Source organism: Oenanthe melanoleuca, chromosome 6 (genome assembly GCF_029582105.1).
Source record: "Oenanthe melanoleuca isolate GR-GAL-2019-014 chromosome 6, OMel1.0, whole genome shotgun sequence".
NCBI classification, from domain to species: Eukaryota; Metazoa; Chordata; class Aves; order Passeriformes; family Muscicapidae; genus Oenanthe; species Oenanthe melanoleuca.
This window is the reverse complement of record NC_079340.1, coordinates 11,722,025-11,746,110: the sequence shown is the minus strand read 5'-3', so window position 1 is coordinate 11,746,110 and position 24,086 is coordinate 11,722,025. Positions and strand designations below refer to the sequence as shown.

Sequence of the window (24,086 nt, the reverse complement as noted above, 5' to 3'; positions counted from 1 at the left end):
AGCAATACCTCTCCAGTATTTGTGCCAACCTGTAAAAAGATTGGTGTTTTTGTTCTGTTAGACTTTTATTTTAAAATTATTATTTCCTATGTCTGACTTAAGGACTTGTTTAATTGTTGCTGCTTTGCTCTTTGCCAGTAGCCCAGAAGTCTGGCATTGGAGGAAGACAATGTTTGGGCCAGTGTTTTCTGGCTTCTTATGCTTTGTACAGTCAAAACAGTGACATTGCAAGCTGAGAAATGTATAGACAAAAGGTAAAGCTCTGCATTGTTTAGTCATTTGCTATCTGCCATTTTGAATACCACCATCATCTTAGGAGGAAAAACTGAAAGTGCCTAGATCTTAACCAGCTGATAGACAGCATAGAAAGGTAAGAGAGTAGAAATTTCCTTATTCAGGACTGGTGAGTGTCTAAATAAGGGACAGTGAAGCCAGGCTCAAAATCTGACTTATGGGAAAGGTGGGAAAGTATGAGTCAAAGAAGTCCTTAATCTGAAGTAATTTAAGTTTGTGACTCCTTCTGCATATGTCAAGTGAAACAAAAACTCTCACTCTGGTACTGTTTGGATTGTTTCCCTTGTCTCAAATGGGAGTGGAACTTGACTTGTTTCATGCCAAGCTGTCCTTTTCTTTTCTATCCCTATCTGGATCAGTCATGCAATAAGCAGGAACCTTTTTAATCCTGGAATATTGGGCAGCTAGGCTTTTCAAAAACCATCTTTCAAAATATATCCCTCCAAATTTCAGATCCAATGCACCTCAGTTACTCAGGAGAAAAAAAAAAAAAAAAAAAAACAGAAAAAAATGCCAAAGTGTAACCACTCAAGGATCACAAAAATCAAGGGCAAAAGACAAGGAGATGTAGAAGAGAGAGTTTTATTCTCTGCAAGGGTTTGATATTGCCACAATAACATGTCTCTCCTTGAGTTCATCAGAACCTTTTCAGAGGGGATACTTGTTTCCTTTTCAGGGGAGCCAGGTGTTGTTTCCAGTGAGTCCTTAGACCGATCCTGCCTGCTGAAGGCTTTGCAGTGTGGCTGCTCTGCAGCTTTGTGTGTGTGTCACCAGCACATCACGTTTGATCACAATGAAAGTCACTCCAGAGTATGTCTAATCAGACAGGGCTTCAGAAAAACTGGAAGGCTTTAAAGCTGACCTCTGGAGTCTGTAGTGTTGCTGTTGGAAGCAAAGAAGGAAAGTGTGTAGCTTTTTGAGGTCTTTCCACTGTGTTACAATTACCATTGAAACAAAGGAAAAATAAGAAAGGAAGCATATAAGTAGAAGAAAATACTGTCTGGACTTGAACAGCTTTTATCCAGCTGTCACCTGGATGCATAGTCAAAGTTTATCAAGTTAATTCTGGATATGGAAGTCTGGCTGAACGCTGGAAATTTTGTCTTGAAATTGCAGGAAGGGTAAATTAGATGTTTTATCCTTAACTTCTAGTAATACATGCATTAAAGATTTTACACTATCACTTCACTGTTCATATTGAACTAGCATGTGGTAGCCCTAGTCAGAATTGTGATTTGTGTTAGGCACTGTATGTGTTTGGTGGAGATAGAGTCTACCCAGAGCAGCACTGGATGAAATTGGAAAGCCAGAGAAGCTGAAGAAGTGAAGCCTTGGGTGGTGGAGAAGAGCTCAGGTCTCTGTTCACAGGGCTGGCTTTGTCCTGCAGTTATGGGAAAAAGCTTCTGGGCATGTACTTTGTAGTAATGATGGTGGTATGAAAAATGCAAGACAGTCTAAATGTCTTAATTTATGGACCACACTATAAATAATTCATTAGCAACAGTGTTCCTGTTTACATTGTCTGTAATAAAAATGTGAAGTCTGCCTGCTTCAGTTTGTGAGGCAGTTGTTGCTCATAAGTTGTCAGGCTCACTCCCACTCCAGTGGGAACAGCAGTGGGGATGATGGGAACTGTGCTCTCCTCCTCTTAGCAGGAGGTTCCTGGTCTTTGCAGTCGAGGTAGCTTTTGTTCCAGCCAAATTTAGCATTTGTATAGTTACTGCTCTCAAATACTTGAGAGGATTTTAAAAAACCTGCTTGAGATCTCTGTTATGTTCTGCCAAATGTCATTTCAGCTTTGGTTGTGCTATCACCTGAGGGTGAGAGACCTAGTGAAGGTACAGCTAACAGAGATCTGTGCTCTCAGAAGGAATTCTACTGAAATCTGCTCCTGATTATCCCAAGAAGTTTGTTCATGAACTGAGAGCACATGACAGATCTTTAGCCATGGAATTCATAAACCTTTGAAAACTAAATTGTCTGTTAAGATTCTTGGTAAAAAAGAAACTTGTTTCATGTTAAGTGTAAAATTCTCTTTGTTTGCCTCTAAAGAAGGTTTTTGGGACGCTGGTAATTCTCAGAGGCCAGTTTCTAGATAAGAATTTCCTCAAATGATAAGGTGGTGAGAAAACCAAATGGGGCAGAGGATCATGGATGTTTCAGTTAAAATCTTTCTTGAAGGCATCAGGCTTTGTTGTGTAAAGCTCCTGCAGTATTTTGTCATCTAGGTGTCTAGGAGAATTTCTACCTTACTGGAATTATGAGCACTTGGAAAGCATGAATAGCAATGACTACACTGCAGATAGGCAAGTAGCAGGGATGTGTGCAGATCTGACTTTTTGGAATTGAAGGCATTGCAACTGGAACTAGTTAAAAAATATGTTGTTTTCAAAATCAACTCTAGGGTGTCCAAAGTATTTCTGGGCTTCTTGATAAAGTTTCAGTAGCAATGAATCTGTTCCTTTGGTTGTGTTTCAGGTCCTTGAACACTAGCTGTTGAGACTAACATGAACAGGAGTCACATTTCAAGTCCTCCAGGATATTGTGTTCACACAGTGTTTCATTATGAATATACAGAAGAGTTTTCCATGAGCCATATACTGTCATTTGATTTACTTGCCCAATCCTGGCTCATTTAGCCACACTCTCAGTATGGTTTCTTAAATTTAGGATTTGGTGGTGACTTAAAATACTGAATGCTTATCCAATTGTATTGACAATTCAGTAAAACCAAATCCTTTTATTATTGATGTATATTTAGCAGGTCCACAAGTGTTAATATAGGTGGCTGTCCAGTCAGCTGCCTTAAAATGAAGATGATAAAGTAGATTATAGATACTACCAAAACTGTAGTTGTGTTTTGTCTAGACTACAAATATCTCTAGTTTAAGTTACTTAAGAGAAAGTAACCCCCTAGCACTAAATTGTCATAACTCAAAGCAAGTGGAGAGGTTGTGAGAAGCCCCATTTGGATAGCACCTGAAAGCAGTGCAGGTAAGGTAATTTGTCAGCCAGCAGCTGCTCTGTTTCTCCAGATACAAAAGTTCACAGCCATCCAACATTTACTTTACTTGTTCAGGTACATTTAGATTTTACAAGTTTTGCTGATCCTCCTGAAATTTATATTGCTTCTTTTCTGGGGAGCTTGGTAAATACTTAAATTTCATCAGAGCAGGCCAGAATAATGGCTGATGTCAAAATTGTTGGAGCTTTTATCTCAAAGCAGGTATTCAGTTGCTCTGTAATCCAGGGACTTTGCTGATTGAGCTGATGCTTTTTCCATTCCTTCCCTCTCTCTGCGTGGTCTTCTCCAAAGTAGTGATGCTTTCTCTGGTGGCTTATCAGAAATCACTGGTCCTAGATGAATAGATGAATAGATCTTACATTTATAGACAATAAAGAGAAATTACCATCTACTTTGACTATATGCCTTCTTCATGATGCTTAAACTTAGTGAAAAAAAAGGAGTCTAAATCTCTCATCATTCCTTTACTTGGTGCAATATAGTTTGGGGATGGGGGATTGTTATATTCTTTGTGTTGCCACTCAGTAATGAGGAATAAAAGTTGTGATGGTACAGTATCATGAGAAGAAATCAGCAATTTCCTTCAAATGCTACAGTTCAACTTCCAAAACATGCCTGGTTTCATCAGATAAGTAAGAGGGCCTTCAGTGTCAGAATGCAAATCCTTCTCGTTTCTGATTCACAGTGGGCTTGAGATAGTTCTTGCTAGGAGCATTTCTTTGGGTTGACCCAAGAGATTTTGACCTCTCTTTATTATATAGCAGGCTATCTGCTGCAAGAGAGATGTTATCAGAGCACAGCAAACACAGAGTAGCATCTTCAGTTTTTGATAGGTAATTGTTAAAAATATTTCCTGCTGGTGCCATCTCTGTCCTTGTCTCCCTCTTCTGAGACCATCTTTGGCAGTTAGGTCATTACTGTTTCCCCTAGAACTTTAGAAAATGCTTATATTAGGTTGTCTTCTGTAGCTCATCTTTCACGTTTTAAGCAAATAATTTAGGTGCTTTTGTCCAAACAGCTGGTTTTCTTCAGATAAATGTCTCACAAAAGCAGGAAAAAGTTTCCAGTTCATAGATGTTCTTCTTTGCAGGTGTATAGACTCAGCCCCCAGAAGGTGTGTGAGCCAGGTGATGTTAGCAATTCCACATGCCTGTTTGGTAGGCAGACACAAAGAACAAATACTTTGCATCTTAGCACAGAACATCTGAAAGAGCCAAGCTTTCATTATGCAAATGAGCAAGCATTGCATGCCATAATGTAAACCTTTTTCTGTTCTTATGCTCACCTGCCCTCTGCATTCCTCCCATTGAGCCCAGAAGGTGGGAGGAGGTGCTTGATTCTGCTTCAGTTTAGAGACTGGCAATTTATCAGGAGAGATTTTTTTACAGCATTGTTGTGTGAGTGATCAGGGACACTGGTTATTAAATTATTTGAGCATAACCCAGCAAGCTTTTAGGGATGGCTCATTTGCTCGTAGCTGTCCCAGTGAGGATTAGTATTTCTTACCTGCAAGCTACAGTACATATAGTAAACCACTGGATCAGTGGGTTCTGCTATGGAGCTGTCAATGTTTGTACTAGCAGACCTGTCTATATTGGAGTGTGCAAAGCCTCTGAGAGCACTATAGCAGGGCTCTCAGCCCTGGCTCCCCAGCCGCACACTTCCACACACTTCTGCCTTTAATTTTGTGTTATTATCTCTTGCTGTTTTGAGCTGCAGTGTCCTTTTACCTCCTTACTCTCCCTAAAGATAACAAGCTGATAGAGCTGATGACACTGGGAGCTGGGTGGAATGCAGGGAAACCAACCTTATAATACAAGCATGCAGCAGGGCAATTACCTGTGATGTGCAGGTGCTGCTCTCGGTCTGAGGAAACCCCTCATTGCAGCCAGCGGGCTGGAGGTGAGGGCTGCCCGTGCAAAAGGCAGTTCCTGTGTTAGTGCTTAGTGCTGGCTGGTGACCAGCTTGTCCAGGCTCAAGGGAGATCTCTCTTGTACAGTGTGTGAGTTTTTTTCAATTTCTGTGTCTATACTGTGAGTGTAGGTCAGATCCCGGTGCCGTGTGTGTGCTTCCAGCTAGCCCGACCACCTTTGCTTTTCTAATCAGGGTGCAGATGTGCTTCATGATTGAGCAGCAACTGCGCACCGCCGCTCCTCCTCCCAGAGGAGTCCGGCAGCCTTGCTTATGCAAGCTGTCATGCTGTCTTTTTTTTCAGAAGCATGTGTGGATTTGCTTTTGTGTGTATCCGGCTGGCTGGTGGTGCCTGCATATAATAGGCTCTGTATATAAAAACGTTCCCAAGCACACGGCTGCGGAAACAGCTTCCTTAAACCCGACAAAATTGCCAGCCCTTGCAGCTCAAGCCACCATAAATCACAAAAACCTGCTCCCACCTCCCCGAAGCTGTGCCTGCCGGGCGCTGTGTGCGCACACACACTCGCTTTCCCTCTCTCGCAGTCAAAGATGATAGAAAGTCTTCTGGGGATTACTGCACATTTGTAGAGCAACAATGGAAAGCAGCACAGCACAAATATCTATTCTTCCTCACCCGGCATAACAAACGCTGCTTTGTCTCACATCTGGCCCTTTTTAATAGCTCAAAGCCAGCAGCAGTAACTATTTAACAGCTTATGGTAAATAAAGCTTTATTAAAACAACTTCCTTTTTCAAGTATTTAATGATGCAAAGCCTTTCACCCGACATTTTATACTTCTTGTATCATACCTAGTGGAAGAAATAAATCAGCTGTCATGGATAGATATTAAACTTTTTCCAGCAGATGATCTTTGAAAATTGTGGCGCTGAGAAGCGGGCTGGAGCCTTTGGGAGCAGGGCGAGCCCCGGGCAGGGTGCAGACGTGCGGAGCTGCATTGTGCCCGCGGTGCGGGCTGGGCTGCGCCGGGCGGAGGATCCAGCGATCGCACACAATGAGCAGCGTTAACCTGCGTGTGCCCGGAGCTGCGCTCGAGAAACAGCTTCTTACAGTGTGTCTGATGGCGAGGGAGATGTCAAGTGGAGTTAGATGGTTTTTGTCTCCGGACCCCGTCACATTTTACCACCAGAACAGGGCGCTGGGAGAAATGGTGTTTCTTAAATCCGTCCCTGGAGGTGTCAGGGGCTGGTTCGGACCCCGCTCCTCGGGGGTCCGTGCTTCAGGCGACGGAACTCGACTGGTTCGCATCGTGGCCGCCGCAGGGCATCCCCCCCGGGCTGTCCCTGTCCCCTCTGGTCCCTCCCGGGCTGTCCCTGTCCCCCCTGGTCCCCCCCGGGCTGACCTCGGTCCCCCCCCGGGCTGTTCCTATCCCCCCATGTCCCCATGGTTTGTCCCTGTCCCCCCGGTCTGTCCCAGTCCCCCCATGTCCCCCCATGTCCCCCCCTGTCCCTCCGTGTCCCCCCGTGTCCACCCGGGCTGTCCCTGTCCCCCCATGTCCCCCCCTGTCCCTCCGTGTCCTCCCGCGTCCCCCCGTGTCCCCCCGGTCTGTCCCTGTCCCCCCGTGTCCCCCGTGTCCCCCCATGTCCCCCGTGTCCCCCGTGTCCCCCGTGTCCCCCCGTGTCCCCCATGTCCCCCATGTCCCCCGTGTCCTCCCGTGTCCCCCCATGTCCCCCGTGTCGTCCCATGTCCCCCGTGTCCTCCGTGTCCCCCGTGTCCCCCATGTCCCCCCGTGTCCCCCGTGTCCCCCGTGTCCCCCATGTCCCCCATGTCCCCCCATGTCCCCCCGTGTCCCCCCCTGTCCCCCCGTGTCCCCCCTGTCCCCCATGTCCCCCCGTGCCCCCCATGTCCCCCGTGTCCCCCGTGTCCCCCATGTCCCCCCGTGTCCCCCGTGTCCCCCGTGTCCCCCATGTCCCCCCGTGTCCCCCCGTGTCCCCCCCATGTCCCCCGTGTCCCCCCGTGTCCCCCGTGTCCCCGTGTCCGGTGGCGCGGCCCTGCGGCGCCCCCTGGCGGTCCGCGGCGCCCCCGCCCCCGCCCGGCCCCGGCCCCGCTCCGCCGCTGCCGCCCCCGCTCCCGCCTGGCTTGTTGCTTCATCAAAGTCACTTCGTACGTAGATCGTCTGCCCTCTCGCAGGACCCTCAGCATGCTGAGACTTGAAGGAAATTATTGGTTTTTAGCTGATTGAATAAACAGCATTAACAACTTGTGTGCTGTGGCAGCAGGGGGCAGGGATGTTTGGAGCTTCTGTGCCGAATCCCTCCTTAAGGAACTGATCTTCTCACCTACTGTTAAAATTTCTTAACCGATAAAGGTATTTCCTGTCTTTTTATTTATGGCCTTGTTGCCCGAGTGGTCCGAAGTGTCTCCAAATTGGATCTTTGGTGGCTGTTCCCGGTGGGAATGCAGACCTGGCGCAGCGCTCTCAGCTCTCCCCTGCCTCCAGGGACGGGCTATCCTTCCTCCTCTGCCCTCCCGATGGAAGTGTCTGTGAGCCCGGGTTCAGGCTGGGCCGCTTCAGTGATGCTTCACATCTCCTTTGGCCGCGGGGAGCAGATTTCCCAGCTCCGCTGGTCCTGCGGAGTTCTGGCCGTGAGGAGAGCTCGCCCCAGAGCAGAACTGAACCCACACTAACTTCCAAAACACTAACGCTTTTAGACACATTTGAAGCACTGGTGAAATGTTTGGCTTAATTTTTTTCTCCCTCTCTAGCAGGCTGTTCAGGCTGCCTTAGGAACTGATGGGGACCACATTTACTAAGTTGTTTTCTTAATTGTGTTACTTGGAAGTTCAGTTTTTGATACCATAATTGCAGTCTCCTAACCTGAACTGTCACCCAAGACAGAATGCAGCAGAATCTCGTGAAATCCTCTTTCATAGAGCCAGTGAAAAATTTAATTCGTTTTTCAATATGGAAGAGGGGATTGTAGTAATGGTTTAAAAGATTCAGTATGCTTAGGGTTAAAAAAAAAGGCTAACAGGTCGATACATCTGCTCCTTTAAAAAAGAAATTCTCCATTTTTTGAGACATCATAAATATGTAAATGAGGCCTCTTTAATTACTGCCTAGGGCTATAAACTCTCAATGCTAGAGGGGAGGGAAGAAGAAGAATAATTCACATAATTTTTTATTTTTAAGAGAGGGAGACTGGGTCTTTGCCTCAGAAAAGAAAGAAGAATGGGATTTTTTATTGTTGAATTACCCGAAGGTGCTGGGAACACTTCTTCTTCTTTTGTTTATCCTTTTGGATGGAGTTAGCATATAAAGCAGTAGTGTGCAACCTTTCTGGCGAACGTGTGCACCAAACAGAGGGGATTTGTTACAAAGCACCGGGAAAAATTCCCTTCTCTATCCTCCTCTGCCAGTACCCTTAATCCTGATCAGCAACATCCCCTGCTGTCTCTTGAGCTGCTGGCAGCCTGAGTCTTAGCGTGCTGTCTAGTGCAGGGACACCGCAGGCCAGCCAGGGACCTGCAAAGTCGTTTTCACTCCTGACCTGATAAGTGCACAGCACTTAACCAAATAGAAGTCTGTTCTTATTCAGCCCTGATGGCCTTTCTGTGTCTTAAGTACTGTTATTTTCGACTAAGGTGATCGTGCTGCTACTTTGAAAATAGGATGAGATCGACAGAAAGAGCATTTTTTAGAAATTTCAGGACGTGGATGTGCATGTGGGGAACCAAGCCAGAGTACAGCAATACCCATGTAGTATGTATAGTTACTGGAAATTTAATTCTTCTGTTATTTTTCTTCCAGCCAAAATGGTCTGATGTCAAAATGCTTATTCTGCCATGGTGAAATTTCTGATCTCTATGATAATTTTCACTTTCCATGTTTAATCTTTTAATTCTTGCTGAGGCCCATGAAAGAGTAATTTCCAGATAATAATGGTTTCCCACTAATAAGCTCTGCGTTTTTTTATAGCAGAAATTACTTAGAGCCAGTATGCTCACTGAAAAAAAAATTACTCTATTTGATGCTCTTATGATGTGTCTGAGAGAAAGAGAAAGATGAGTCTTGCTGTGGTGAGGCAGGGCATTTCAAATACAAAGCCTTGTGTCATTGTATATGATGAGGCTTCATGTGTACAATTTTGGTTGTTTGGGGAGTTAGTGGGCTGAGGGCCTTCTCTTGACCAGGAGAGAATAAATGAGATTGGGCTGTGATTGTCAGCAGTAGAGGCTGGTGAGTGATCCATCCATGCTGTGAGAGAAAGAGGGAGTGGGAGCCTGGCAGAGCAAAGACTCAGCCTTAGAGCTAATGATGTGAGAACAAGTGGAACTGAGCATGGAAGTGAAAATTCTTCTAGCCATTAGGGGAAGGGTGAGAGTTAGAGAGTGCTTTTTTATGAGAGCCATTGGGTTTTAAAAACAGAACTGCTTTGGAGACTGAATTTGATCCATTTATTACAGAATTTGTGTGCCCTGTGTGAGTAGGAGAGTAGGGGATTGCACTCCCAGTCCTGCCTCCAAGAGCCTTGTCAGGTTCCTGCTCAGTTAGGTGAGTTACTTTTGTGTATTCTGCCCCTCTGCTTTTCCAGACAGGCTTTGAGAAGCTGTGCCATGTGGGGGAAATGGCAGGTTGGACAAGTACTATAGTAAGCTGTGGCTCAGTTAGCTGATAGCAGCCTTTAATTTTGTTTATGGTTAACTGTAGGGCAGCAAACTGGGGTGGTATTACATGTGAACCCATGAAATTGTATAGTTCAAAAATGTCATGACTTTCATGGAAAAAAAAGGTGCCTCAGTTTGCATGTCTGAAAATTTTTCAAGAGACATCTGTGTGCTTGTACATGTATTTGTTTTCAGTATGCCCTTCTCCATCTGTGCTGATGTTCAATTAAAATGCAGATAATGTGTCCTGGCTTGTAAAATGGATCACCACTGAAGTAGTGTCATGTCTAGGCTAGCTTATCTCTTGATAAATACCTCTGCTGTCCACTGAGAGATTAAACTTCATGGCTGCTGAGGTCTTTTTGGGGGTCCTACAGGCAGATAAGACTGTGTAACTGGCTTTTAATGAAATGTATTAATTCACATTTGCTGGAGGACCTTTGGATGGCATTTGCTATTGAGAAGGTGGCAGTGGCATAATCAGAAGATAATACTTGCATGTGAAACTGGCTCCTCTGTTTCATAAGTATTATAATTTATTGACAGGAATGCTTTATTGAACCCTCTTGTGTCTAGAATGTGGAGGTAAGGAGCTTGAGCTGCTGTTCTAAGACCTCATTTAGTTGTCTAGCAGAAAAGATTTCTTCCCCCCAATGTAATCCAGCAGGAGCCATGAAAGGACATTATCAGCTAGGTACAGAAACCTCTGGTGGTTTGGGGTCTGTCTCATTGTGAGAGCTGTGTAATCAGGGCTCCCACCACGGGGAACACTCTTCCCCTCAAGGGGGTTGAGTATGGACAGTGCTGGAATAGTTTAACTGAAGGATGTTGAGTTGTGTCCACTAGAAGTTCACTAGAAGTGCTGAACAGCCAGCCTGTCTAACCAGACAAGTATCTGAAAAATTTGCTCTCTCTTATGTGTATGGAGGGAATGAAAAACAGTTTTGTCATGAACAGTGCTCCAAATAACTAACCACTCAGTGCACTAGGAGGTTCATGAGGGAGAGGTTTCTGTGCAAGACTGGGACCTTGCTTGTGCTACTATAAAGTTTGCTGTAAATGGGGCATTTGGGTATATATATTTCTGTGCCCACTCATTGTTCATGAACTCCAAGTGCTACTCTGAGCCTTAATTTTGATTTTCTAGATTTTTTTGGTGTTGCAGGAAGGTTTTGCCTTAAATTACACTATTTGTTAAGAGATGGACCTAAAGACCTCAGGCTGTACTTTTCCAGAAGTAACAAGTAGTTTGTTCAGCTGTAGATACTTGAATGAACACAATTTTTCTAGAAGGCAGTAACCATGCAGCCCTTAGCTCTGAAGGTTAGGCCTATTCCATGTATGCTAGGTTGTGCATCTGGACATTTGTCATTCCTAAAGTCTGGGCTGAGCTGTGGATCCCAGTCCTCCCTGCCCTGTCATCTTGGCCATTTCAATGGCTCATGAAATAGGTGTGCTAGTTGGAGGAGAGTCCAAAATGTACCTGTTGCTTTTATTTTCAATCCAGAAATCCAGATTCTTCAGGACACACATTTTGTGCTATTTTTGGCCATGTAATACTCTGCTGTATCTGGTTCATTTAATATTTATGGGAGGTATTTTCTCTTAGAGGAAGATTAGGAAGAATCCCCACGTCCTTGTCCTTGCAAAAGCCGGGCTGTCATTGTTATTGGGATTATTATTATTTTATCTCACAGTGTGCTCAGAGGCTTCTTGCAAGCAGCTCTGTTCAGCTGTTCAGGTGGTGGAAGTGTGTGGACCATGTTCAGTGATCACTATTGTCCTTTTTGTCTTGCAGATCGAGGGATTTTAATGGCTTTCAGGTAGAAGAAAGTGGAGACAATCAAAATGAATTCTATGGACAGGCACATACAGCAGACCAATGACCGGCTGCAGTGCATAAAACAGGTAAGCTGGAGGTGGAGGTCATTGCTGCTGAAGGAGGGCTGGGTGTTGTGTGCCAGGTGTTGCATATTACAGTTGCCTGGTGCTTAATGAGGGTCCTTGCCCTTCAGAGGGAAGGAATGAGACACTCTAATCTCATTGAAGAGAGTATCTGCTGTGAGAGCTGGTGTATTAACCTCAAAAGCCAAACTTTTGCTTACCCCTTTCTAAGGAATCTTCAGCCTGGAGACTGAGCAGAGCTGTCTCAGCTGGAAGCAGAGTGGTGCTTGTCCTGCCAGCTCAGCCCCAGAGGGTCACAGCGGGCGGCCTCATTCTAGTGCTCTGAGCACAGTAATCCACAGTTCCAATGGGCCAGTTTTGGTTTTAATCCAGTAGCTGACCTGAGACCTGCACTGCCTGGAGACTCAGAACTTGGATGGCTGGCATGCCTCCAAGTGCTCAGAGAGCTGCTTAATCAGTTTGCATGGAGATTGTAAAAACTTCTGATTGCGAGGTAAAATTTTCAGAAGCATCTGTTTGTGAAGATGAAGGGCTCTTCACATGCCACTGCCTTTCAGTGAATTATGTCTCATTTACAGATTTCCCCACTGTAACTGTGCTTGCAAATGCTTTTAAAGCCAAGTGAAAGGCTCAGTTATAAAAGCATTTATACATATATAACTACAACAGCAAGGATGCAGAGACTGTCTGTCCCTGCTTTACCCTTCTCAGTGAACTTTCTCTCTAGGGTTGCAGGCAGTGTGTATTCTCCCCTCATGTATGTTCCTATCCACATGCAACAATCCTAACAGAATTTTCATGGCAATGGTCCTTTTAGAGGAGGTGAGCAAGAGAATGATTTTTCATGTTGATATTTTTTGTGTTTATCTCCAAATCAATGCATGCATGCACAAACAATGTGCATAAATGCAAGTTGCACATGGATATTTTGAAGATCCCATCTAGATGCAGGAGATGAGCTCCAAAGTTCCCCCCTTCAGATTGGTTGAAAATTTCTGAACTACATTGGAAAAACAGAAGCATGTTACTCCATGAAATGATGCTACCAAATAATTTTTCACTATTGTCTGAACAGTATTCTTTGTCAGATTGGGTCACAGCAGTCCTACTGCTTTAGTTTTTTATTTGTATTAGCTGAGTTAAAAACCTGCCTGCCTACTTGTGCCCTAGGAAATATGCATATTGCTTCTTGAGGCAGCACAGCATTTCTCTGTTCATAAATTTGGGTTGTAGACACAAGTACCCTAAATCAAAGGAACTGATAAAAGATAAGCATGGGGGTAGTACTGAATAAGTAGCTCTGGATTTTTAAATTTATTTCTTTAACTACAGCTTCCTCAGGAGAAGCAGCTAAGGGTTAGTGCTGATCTCTCTCTGGTGAGCAGCAATAGGAAAATGCAGGAGGATGCGATGACACTGTCAGGGGAAGTTCAGACTGGGCAATAGGAAAAGGCTGCTCACTGAGAGGATGGTCAGTCACTGGAACAGGCTGCCTGTGGAAGTGGTCACAACACCAAGCCTGTCAGAGTTCAAAGAACATCCAGATGATGCTTGTAGTCATATGATTTAATTTTAGGTAGTCCTGTGAGGAGCAGGAAGTTGGACTTACTAATACTTAGAGATCCCTTCCAACTTGATATATTCTTTGATTCTCTAAGAATATGTTTCTCTTCTCTTAGTTTCATCAATCACCATCATCAGGTTATAGCTTTGCCTGGATATTAGTGGAAGTTTATATTTTCTAGAATGTGTTGTAATGCAGGATCATGTGGGTTTTTGCAAGTCTGGCCATGCTTTGGATGATACAGGAAAAGATTATAGCTGATACCTAAACCAGATGATTTTTCTCTCCAAATTTGCTTTACAAGAGAGGGTTTCAGAATGAATCAAACAAAGCTAGTTCCTAGGTTGAGGAGCAGAATTAGGAATCTTTTCCTGCAGAATTGCTGGTCGTAATCCAGGCTCACTCTGTGGTGACACTCTTTTTCATCACTCTGTAGTGAAAGTTAATGCTTCTAATGGCCCTTCAGAGGCCTGAGGAAAATATGAATATGAGGATTTCATCCCAGTTTCTTATGAGCAGCTATCTGGTTCAGAAAAAAACATGCCCTTGACTGGTACAAATTGGTGTCCTTTTTGGCCATCCTAGCCCACAGGATGAAGAATTAATGTTAAATTGCAGAACAATTTAACCTTCTAGCTGTAAGAACAGACCTTTACATCAAGTGGAGACAAATGGAGGATGCTGCTCAGCTGCTTTTTCTAGAGCTGTCGGTTTCTGTACATAATTTATATTATTTTAATTAGATAAGAGAATATCAAATTACACTTCTTAAAGTTTTAAAGAGATAATTTTGCCTATGTAATGGGTACTCTGTCAGTTAAACTACTAACTTCATTTATACATAGTGCTGTTTTGCATATGCAGCTTGGATATTCCTTCAGTGATGAAGGCCATGGGGAGGGGAGGAAGGTCAGGCTGCCCAGAATTTGTATAGCACTCTGTTTTCTTTGATCCTGGAAAAAAGCTTGGGGTTTTCTGGTAGACTAGGAGCATGCTTGTGTCAGAGCTCAAAGGATGCCTGAAAAGGAACTTATCCTGCTTGGGGAAGCTTGTGAATTCAAGACTGCTGTTTGCTTTTTCTTAGTTCCAAAATCTTGTGCTGTTATCTTTGCCATAGTGGAGAAAGAGCCAGAAACTAACTGCCTTTTTGGAAAACACTCAACTCTCTGTCACAGGATCATAAATTTCCAGCTTGAGGACATTTACCTTGTTCTTTGAGACAGGTCATTAGCTGGCTAGTACTAGAAAGAGTAATTTCCAGTTCACCCATTGAGAACTGGACTGCTCTGTGCATGTTGAGTTTGGGAGCAAAGCACTACCTTGTGTGGCCATAGAAGTGTATCTTCACCTGTTGGGTTTGGGAGCAGAGCACTGCCTTGTGTGGCCATAGAAGTGTATCTTCACCTGTTGAGTTTGGGAGCAGAGCACTGCCTTGTGTGGCCATAGAAGTGTATCTTCACCTGTTGAGTTTGGGAGCAGAGCACTGCCTTGTGTGGCCATAGAAGTGTATCTTCACCTGTTGGGTTTGGGAGCAGAGCACTGCCTTGTGTGGCCATAGAAGTGTATCTTCACCTCTTGTGGGGATTAACTGCAGGGTCAGACAAAAACGTGTCTGCCTTGTCTCCCTGGTCTCCCAGGCTGAACAAACAGTGCTGCTGTTCTCCTGGGCACACATGTGCTTTTGGGGGGGTTAACAGAGCAGTGGTGTGGAAGGTGCCCTGCAGCAGGGGAGGAGAACCATCCTTCCTTGGCACCCAGCATCTGCAAGGTTTATAACCCTGGTTTATAGCCCGTGGCTGCTGCAGCCAGGCTGAGAGCAGTCTGCAGCCCTCCTTGCCCCTCACTCCAGCCCCTGAGAAATGCTATAAATGGTAATCCATGTGCCTCTTTAACAGATCAGGTTTCAGCACAGGGTCAGGACAGGCTTCTTTCTTCCCAGCTCTGTGACTTGTGAGACACCCACAGTATCCTTGATGACTTCTGTTCCACGATCAAGGTTATGTTTTACCTTCATCTTTTTTAGTGCTTTAAAGCTACAAACCCAAAACTTGTATATGATCAGCTAGTTAGGAAATGAAGTGTGTGTTAAGAAGTGTTTCAGAATAGATGAAAGGGCAAACTGAAGAGGTGGCTGTGTATTTATGCTTAAAAAAACCCCAGACTTCTGTGGAAGGCTGGAACAGCTTGTGTGGTCTCTTTGTAGCTGATTCCCTCAGTATTTGTAAGTGTGTGTGCTTTAAAATCAAACACAGCTTTTTTGATGTGCAGTGGAAAAAGCCAAAGTAAGAGGCTTTCCTTAACACGTGCAATTAGTTTGTCATGACACAGGAGACTCTTGAGGGTACACTGAAGGAAGCTGGATGTTCAGGGCGCAGGCTTTTTTCTTGAAGTCTTTGTCCATACAAACAAAACCACAAAATTACTTTTGTGCAGGGCAGAGGTCTCACAGCCCTGAGAATTCCCTGCCATGTTTGAGGCTGCAGTAGCAGTCTGTTTGTCTGCTGGGGGCTCGTGGCTCAGGTGGCTCTGACACCATGTCCATGAAGCTGTGGGGCAGCCTGGCTCAGGCAGGCATGGAGCTGCATGGCAGAGCTGCTTTGCTGCCCAGGCACAGCCTTCTAAAGGAGCCAGCTTGGCTCCTGCTGCACAGAAAATCCCAGTAAAGAATTGACTGGGTGTCTTAAAGCATTCTTCATAGCAGTGCAGAGGTGTGGCTTTAACCAGACACTGCCCATTCTTTTCTGAGGTGATAGAAGCAAATGCCAGGGGAAATCAATGGGTTGGGTAGCATCTCTCTAACTCTAATAGGTCTACTTGAAAAACTTGGAGCTATTTTAAATCTAGGGAGTTCTACCTGTTTGCTGTCAGTCCATTTCTGTGTGTTTCTTCTGAAATCCTTGCAAAGAAGTAGATGGAAAAAAACCTCTCTATATTTAAATCATGAGGAAGAGCCCCTTTCAGAAAGGGTGTGTGATATCTTCCTGCTGTGCTGACTACAGTTGTTAGGCTCTGTACTAAAGCTGTGCTGAAATGTTAGTAGCAGGTTAAGGAGAAGTGTGAAAAGGCCCTCTGGTGTCAGATGTATTAGTTCATGGTGGGAACAGAGAAGGTTGCTTCTGCTGCTTGTGTCATGGTACGTCAGGGCACACTGAGCACCATCACCAAATGCTGCTGGATCACCACGTAACTGGAGACACACGTCACACAGATGATTTCCAGAAACTGATTAGCATTTCTCCCCTCTTTCCCTCCAGAAGGCTTGCTGAATTGCTGCCTAGCAATGCTTTTTAGTGCCTACCCAGCCGTTCAGAGAGATATGCTAAAAGTTGTAATTGCTGTGTGTTTGTGTTGATATTTGCTTGCTCAAATTGGAAACAAGCAAGCCCATTTCTTTCATCATCCAGCAGCTAGGTTTTTGGTAACTTGTAATTCAGGGGAAAATAGAATTCTTTGTATATTTACATAACTGTTTTTAAGTGCTGAAGTGTTTGAACTAATTCTTCTGCTCTTCAGTGTTATTGTTGCAGACTCATGTATATGCTAAGCAGTCCTAAACATGTCATTTTTAGTATGTTTTGGACTGGTTACCAAGGACTGGTATGACATTACAGCTGAAAAGATTTTAATCACAGGAAAAATGCTTCCCATACTTTTTTTTTTTTTCATTTGCACATGCTCACAAAACTTCCCGTAGTAATTTAATAAAAATTTCATTCTTGAAGAACATTGAAAATTAGAAGTATTCTTATGAAGAGTGCATTTGTTTAGAATATACTTTTTTTTTTTGTATTCTGTATAAGTGTTAAAAGGATTTCAGCAGCTAAATATGAAATAACAAGGCTAAAGGGGTAAAATAACTTTTCCTTAAGAAGACATTTGATGGCCCTCAAGTGTAGTTTATTGGTTGAATAGTCCATCAGTGTTGTGTTAGTAGCTACATTTTTTTCATATCTTTTTCCCTGAGGCCAATCACCACAAGTTCTTTATCTGCTTTTGTGCAAGGTCTGTTGGAATATTCCCTGCTACACTTAAGTATGTTTAGGGAAAACTGACAGCAGACCAGCTTTCCTGGCTCCTCTAGTCCATTTAGAGGCTTGCCAGTCAGCATTCCTGCTCTGTTAGATCCTGCATCCTGGTGGGGAAGCTGCAAGGAGAAGAGCAAAGAGGCAATTTGCTAGAAGCACTTCTGGTGGGGAGGGGGAAGGAGCCCCTTCTTGTTTGCAGTATTTTGTTTATGTGACAGGATTCCAGTGGGTGGAATATACCCCATCATGTGAGGTGGATGGGTAAGGTTGTGGCAGCTTCACTTTGCCCATTCCCAGTTCTGCTGCTTTACTGCAGCACCTCTCCTCAAGTGTTATTTCTCTTAATATCAGTCATGTTAGTGTCCTTAGTATTCCCATTTCAAAATGAAAAATGCACATTTTAAACTCACACAGAAAACTTCCAGTACCCACAGGATTTAGTATAATTTTATTATTTTTTGTGCAACAAATCAATCCAGCCTGTTGTTTAAAATTGTCTTTTGGTAAATAAGGATGAATATTTGAAAATTCTAGAAATCCATACATTGAGTCCATGATGTCACTGTGGTGTCAGATGAGCATAGGCAGTCTTTTTTGTCAGCAGCTGGGTCAAGCTCCACAGTGAAAATGTGGCACAGCTGGTGACATCTCTGACTTCTGCTGCTTCTGGATCTTCCTTTTATATATGCTCTTGCTATTCAAGTTGCTGCTGTTGTGTGCAGCAGCAAATCCATGGAGGTATGGCTCAGAGTTTGCACATAAGGAGCATGTACCTTTTTTACCATTTGTAAAAGCAGGTGTTCTCCAAACAGCTGTGGTGGCAAAAATACCAAAAGCCTTCAGCTGTGCAGACCTGCCATCATCTCCTGAAGGAAAAATCTCTTCAGTGCTGATGTTCACTCCTTCTTGCCTCTGTGCAGTAACACATTGTACATGGGTAGGTCACACAGCAGGTGCTGTGGGCAGTTTTGTAATTGAAGAACTGTCTGGGGAAGCATTTTTCCTTTTGATTTGCAAATATCTCGGTAATGCCTTGCTGTGAGAATAGGTCATGTGAATTTTACATCCTCCACAGTGGTATCAGTTTGTGTAGTCATCATTTTAAGTAGTCACCTTGAGATTTTTATCTCTGCATAGATTAAGAGATTAAAATAATAAAGATTAAATCAGTTGATTAAAAGTGCTATAAAAAGCTCAATAAGTAAGTTACTCAAATGAATCAAAAAATTAACTGCAAAACAAAACATGTCCAACAAATGTGCTGCTGTTCAACAGGATATTCTGAAGACTATTGGTTATTTTTCAAAATCGGTAGTACTGAAATTTAAAAAATTAATAAATGTACCTATTTAAATTAATTTTTAAAATTGATTCAGTACATATATCAGAGGAGTTAGTGCTTTTCCCCCCCCCTTGCTATCAACTCACTTTATATTCTTAGGTGTTGTTACTCCTTTTTAAAGAATGCACTATTGACAATAATCTTCCAGTAAATGGATGATGTAATACTTATTTAATGCCTTTAAAACACCTTGATAAGGTAAGAACTGCATGAAGGAAAACCACTGACCCAAACTTTTCATAGTGCTGTGATATGTACCTCAAATTATTAAATAGTTCACAACACAGAAATATTTATGTAGACACCTCACTTAGCCTGAGTCCTTCACTTAATCTTCTAAAACACATTATGAAAGTAGATTTTTTTTATCAAGACAGCAGTTAAGCAAGTCTAGAACAAATAAGTCTATTTTTATCAATAAAATCCATTATCAATTTATGTAAATATTATTGTAATAATGAAACATTATTCTGATAGTGCAGTGGTATTCTAACAAAAAGAGTATGGCCACTGCTTTAAGAAAATTAACTCCTTGATATGTTGAGATATTTAGGACTGAAACTATTGACTGAAAATCTCGGGGGCTTTAGAGAAGAAAGTTCCTGTATCACTGCAGTGCCTGTTGGAATAGTAAGGCTGAAGAAGCCTCAGCATTGTTGCTGTGGTCACATAGAGACACATCTCATGCTAGCATGATATAACAGGGAGATACTAATGGGAAATGGGTTGTTTCACTTGCCAAGAAGAGCAAGTGAACTGGTTAGGCAAACTGATTTCGTAATTCTTTTGAGCTGTAATTGCAAATCTAAAGAAAGACTGGAGCCTTGCATGACTGAGCATGGCTTTGGAGAAAGAGCAGACAGTTGTGCCTTTGTCTTTTGACTTTTATCCCATTAAATGAGTTTGTGAGGGCTTAAGGAAAAATAATTCTGACCCTTGTGATTATGTGGAGTCTTTGCAAACCATACTGTTTCCACTGCTCTCAGCTGACATAATAGCAGTGCAGGTGCTGGGGGTTGAGGAAGGTACAAAGACTGCACCAACAATCAGAGATGAACATAAAGACACACTGCCATTAGTCTGCCTCATTTCCATCTTCAGTCAGATCTGATCACAGCCTGATCACACCCCCAAGTCACAGTTTCCTCCTGGGCAGGGGAGGGTGGGCTGGAACAACAGGTTATGACTAAAGAAGTTTAATTTGCTGCATGTTCCCTTACTTAACATAAAGTTTTATCAAAGATATGATAAATATACTGCAGTTATAACCAGAGTTACGTAGATCAAAAGGAATGGAGCAGGAAGACAATGTTGCAGTTCTGATCAGCAGGGTTAGGGAATGATTCTTGTTTTAGCTCTTTAGGCTTCTATGTATAATTCTTGAGGATCAGATGTTAAATCCATTTCTTCCACTGTGGTAAAACTAATGGACAAGCCAAGGTTGCAGTATCTTTCCTTTGCTCCAGCACATCCATATAGGTGTGCAGTCATCCTCAGAAAACTCATGGTATAGGAGATCCAGGCAGCAGAACAAGGCTGCTCAGTTACCAGGCAGTCACCTTTTCTGAAGTCAGCACTGAGTTATACACACACCTTATACTAAAAGTGTATGAGAGAAGCATCTATGAAAATCTGCATTAATACAGATTTTGTTCCCTTGCAGTTCATAACTGAGCAGCTCAGGTTTTTTTCAGTTCAGTGATGCTCATATTATTTTATTTGTTCTTTTTTCTCATTTAGCATGTGATCTTGCCCAGTATTATCCTGATGTTAAAACACCCAATAAAGAGGTGCTGGTCATTGCTCAGTATTTATTTCTTTGGAAAAAGAAGCTGCAATGGACAAAGGGGGCAAAGGTGACTCTGTTTGCTCTGTTTTTCTTAAGTAGGAATGGCTAACATGGTCTTAATCTCTCTCTTAATATATCTAGTGCCTCTCAAAATGTGAGCCTAATAAATTATTTATAAAGTCTCCGTTGGAATGAGCCATGTAAGTGCAAGATAATTCTGTTAATTAGGGATCTCTCAATCTCACAAACACTAAGTTGGGAGGGGGGATTATCTGAATACAAAGTGCACAGCTTGAGCCTTTTAATTTTTTGCTAAATAAAACAATATTTGATATTGAAAGGGACTGTAGAGAATTGAACTATCTATACCCATATCCAGATAAACAAAAATCACACTCTCAAAAGACAGAAAAGAGCTCAATACTTCCCTCTATCCTCATGAAAAAGACAATTTGTTTTGAATATTGATTGCAGATTAATTTTTAATATACTGAGTATGGCTACTTGTGGGTAGGGCAAGGTGTGCATAATCACAGTTGACTGTGGGAAAAAAAAAAAAAAAGAAAGATGGAGAAACCACCTATTTCAGGTTATATCATCTTCTTCTATGTTTAAAGTGTATTTTTGTTGTCCTGTGTTTCTGTATCTGAGTTTTCTGGCAGCCAGTGGTGGATGGGAATCTGAAGTAGAGGCCTTTGCATAGGAGGGGAGACAGGCTCATGGCTGGACTCACTCTCAGAGCTTGCTCAGGGTTTAGAGTAATAAAGGCTCCAGCAATGTATTAAACCAAATGGCTCTTGCTGGTTTGCAGGTCTTATGGCACTGAGTGAGTGATCAAATTCAGGTCTGGCAGCAGTGACCTGTGCACTGACTAACACACAGAGACCAGCTTTGTCTCCCCTTGGTTGTGCTCTGTCAAGGTGTCTGACCAGGAATCCTATTTACATTCCTAAGAGAGGTGATTAGTTTTCATTTGGGAGCTGGCCACCCTTTGCCCTGCCTGCAGGAGCACAGTAATTCTGCTCCCAGGTTGTTCAAGTTGAAGGGCATGTAATCTCTGTGCCCTTTCTCTGTCCAGGTCCCATTCTTCCCTACTCCCCTCTTTGCCCCTCTTCAGCACAATAGTGCATTTTTGTTACACATGACTGCAGGCATGTCTGGATGAGCATTAAGATGGACAAGAAATAGTCTGAATTGCCTGGCAGAATCTGCCAAACCACCTGGCCACCAAATCCCATCTCAAGAGTCAGAGTGAGATACACACCAGAGTTAGAAAAGTCCTGTAGGCATGGAGAAGTGGGTCAGCTCCTTCACCAGCCATTTATCCTTTAGGAATTATGTTTTTGCATTTATAGTTTTGAGTATACTTCCTTTTATATGTAAATCTTGATAGCTGCTTTTTTGTTTTTATTAAATTCATAGATTTTGCAACCATATGAGAATTTAAATTTCCATTATTGTCAAGAAAGGCTTGAAAACCTGCATGTTTGCAGCTGAAAATAGCAAGCAGGTCATGTGAACCTCAGGGTTGTACCTAGGCATTTCAAATGCCACCACCTGCACACACAGTTTGTGTAATGCAGAGTATATTGCTCATCATTTGGAAGAGAGGGGCTTGTGCTGGATTTTATATACCTTGAAATTCTGGACCTCTTGGAAAGTTTTGAGAGCATACAGATGAACCTATTGTCTAAACTTGGCTGAAGTCTCAGGATTACCTCAAGAGTAAATATGTACAGTATCAGAACACCAAAAAGCCATGTTTCCTTTTGGCACCTTTCTTTGTATACATTATGTTTCATGTAGAATAATGAGGAACATTAATAAAAAATATTTATCTGGCTTGAAATAATTGAAAGTGCAGTTATTTTTTAAAAAGGGAGGGTGTTGTGAGGCAGGAGGAGTATTCATGCTGTGAACTTAACTTTGTCATCGTCTTAAATTGATGATACAGCTCCACCTTTGGGAGAAGTTTTGCCATGCGTTTCATCCAAAGCTGCTGCTGAGAGCAGAGTCCTGGTACCTCCCCAGCCCCACCTTTTGTTTGCTGCCACTTTCTTTGAGTCAGGTCTGGTGGCTGTGTGGTCAGGTAAGGGATCTCACTGTGAGTGATGACAGAAAGTCAAAATTTGGGAAGTGTGATGACAGAACAGCAAGTGGGGTCTGAGGCACTGAAAGTGCTGGAAGTACATGTTTGGGCAAAGAAACTCACAGAGATAACTTGCCTAAGACTAGGCATTAGCTACAAAATGTATCTTAAGGTTTAGGTCAGCCTCAGACTAGTGTTGGAGTGTCTCACACTGCTCCTGTCTCCCCTGCTAGTGCTCAGGTTCAAGGACCTGCCTGCCTGCCATCCTGGAGGGCCAGTGCAGCTCAGACTGTGTAGAATGAGACTAATTCAGCATGTGTCCTCTTGTGCTGTGCAGGGGAGCCGGCAGGAGAAGGCAGAGGGAGGCTGGAGCCTTCCAGGGCTGGCAGCCCCCAGTGCTTGTGCAACAGCAGCCCAGACTTTCTGTCCTGCAGAACATCTGCCTCCTGATTCACCTTCCCCAACTGGTGGACCAGACTGTTTGCCAAGCATGCAGCCTTGCCCATGGTGTGTAGGAAGGGGTTAATTTCAGAGTGAAGAAAAGGCTACCTACATGTCTCTGTGTTTTCTGTTTCTGTGCAATGAAAAGCTCCCTGTGTTGCCAGTGTTTTGTGTCGCTGATGTAAAATTCCCAGACTCGTTGATTAGTGAAGCTAGACAGTAGACAGGGTCCAAGTGGCTAACCATGTGAGAAATTCAGTGACTGTAGGCTACTGTTAATTAACCTAGAATCTACAACACGGCATAATGTCTGTGTGATAAGTTATATTATCTTCAGCAGTTCAATTAAATCAAGGAGTGAGACACAGAGCAGACGTAGCTCGGCAAAACAAACAGACAACTTGAGTCAGCCTTCATAATTTGCTGCGACATCATGTAAATAAATGCAATAACTTGTTTAGCATAGTTAAGCAGTTTGCTGCTCAAAAACTTATTTGCATGACATCTCATTTTGAATAGGTTAAGTTGTGGTAAATTAGGTATCTGCCTTCAGTCTGATGTATTTCACAGGAAAGAGGAAAAAAGCCCTCCACCAGAAATGTAATTTGTAAATTGAAATTCAACATTTTCTTTCTATAGGAGCAAACTGGAGCATAAGGATTTCATGTTTAAATGATTCACTTTCCACACCATTGCTGTCATGTTAGCGTTTCTTGATGTGTGTGAGATAATATTAAGCCTCTGTAATTGTTCTTAATTTTGACTGGTATTCTTTCATTGCTTACTAGACTGTTCTAAGGCACGTAAGTGTACAAATGTGTTGTAGACTCAATATATTTAGAGGAGATAAGGCCATTGGTCCTTGCCATGTTTCAATGTGGGTAATTTGTTTCAGTATCCAAAATCTTATTGAATCAGGGGTTTCAGGAAGTGGTTTTCATCCACTTTGGCATTGGTGAGATGACTGAGAGTACTCAGTTGCACTTTTCTTCTAAATAATAAGATCTTTATTACATATGCCTATTTAGCTTAGAGGGCCCTGAATTCATGTGTGGAATGAAGCTAATATTT

The 24,086-nt window shown here is 43.1% G+C and overlaps 1 protein-coding gene across 8 annotated transcripts in view; it reads left to right on the top strand.

The window, feature by feature from the left end:
* Positions 1–24,086, top strand: part of ZMIZ1 (zinc finger MIZ-type containing 1) — a 335,675-nt gene that overhangs the window by 168,230 nt on the left and 143,359 nt on the right. For all 8 annotated transcript variants that reach the window (XM_056494322.1, XM_056494317.1, XM_056494320.1 and 5 more), the window contains one exon: positions 11,659–11,768. In XM_056494322.1, coding sequence (XP_056350297.1) covers positions 11,709–11,768 — 60 coding nt within the window. In that variant the 5' untranslated portion in view covers positions 11,659–11,708. The remainder of the gene's footprint in view (positions 1–11,658; positions 11,769–24,086) is intronic.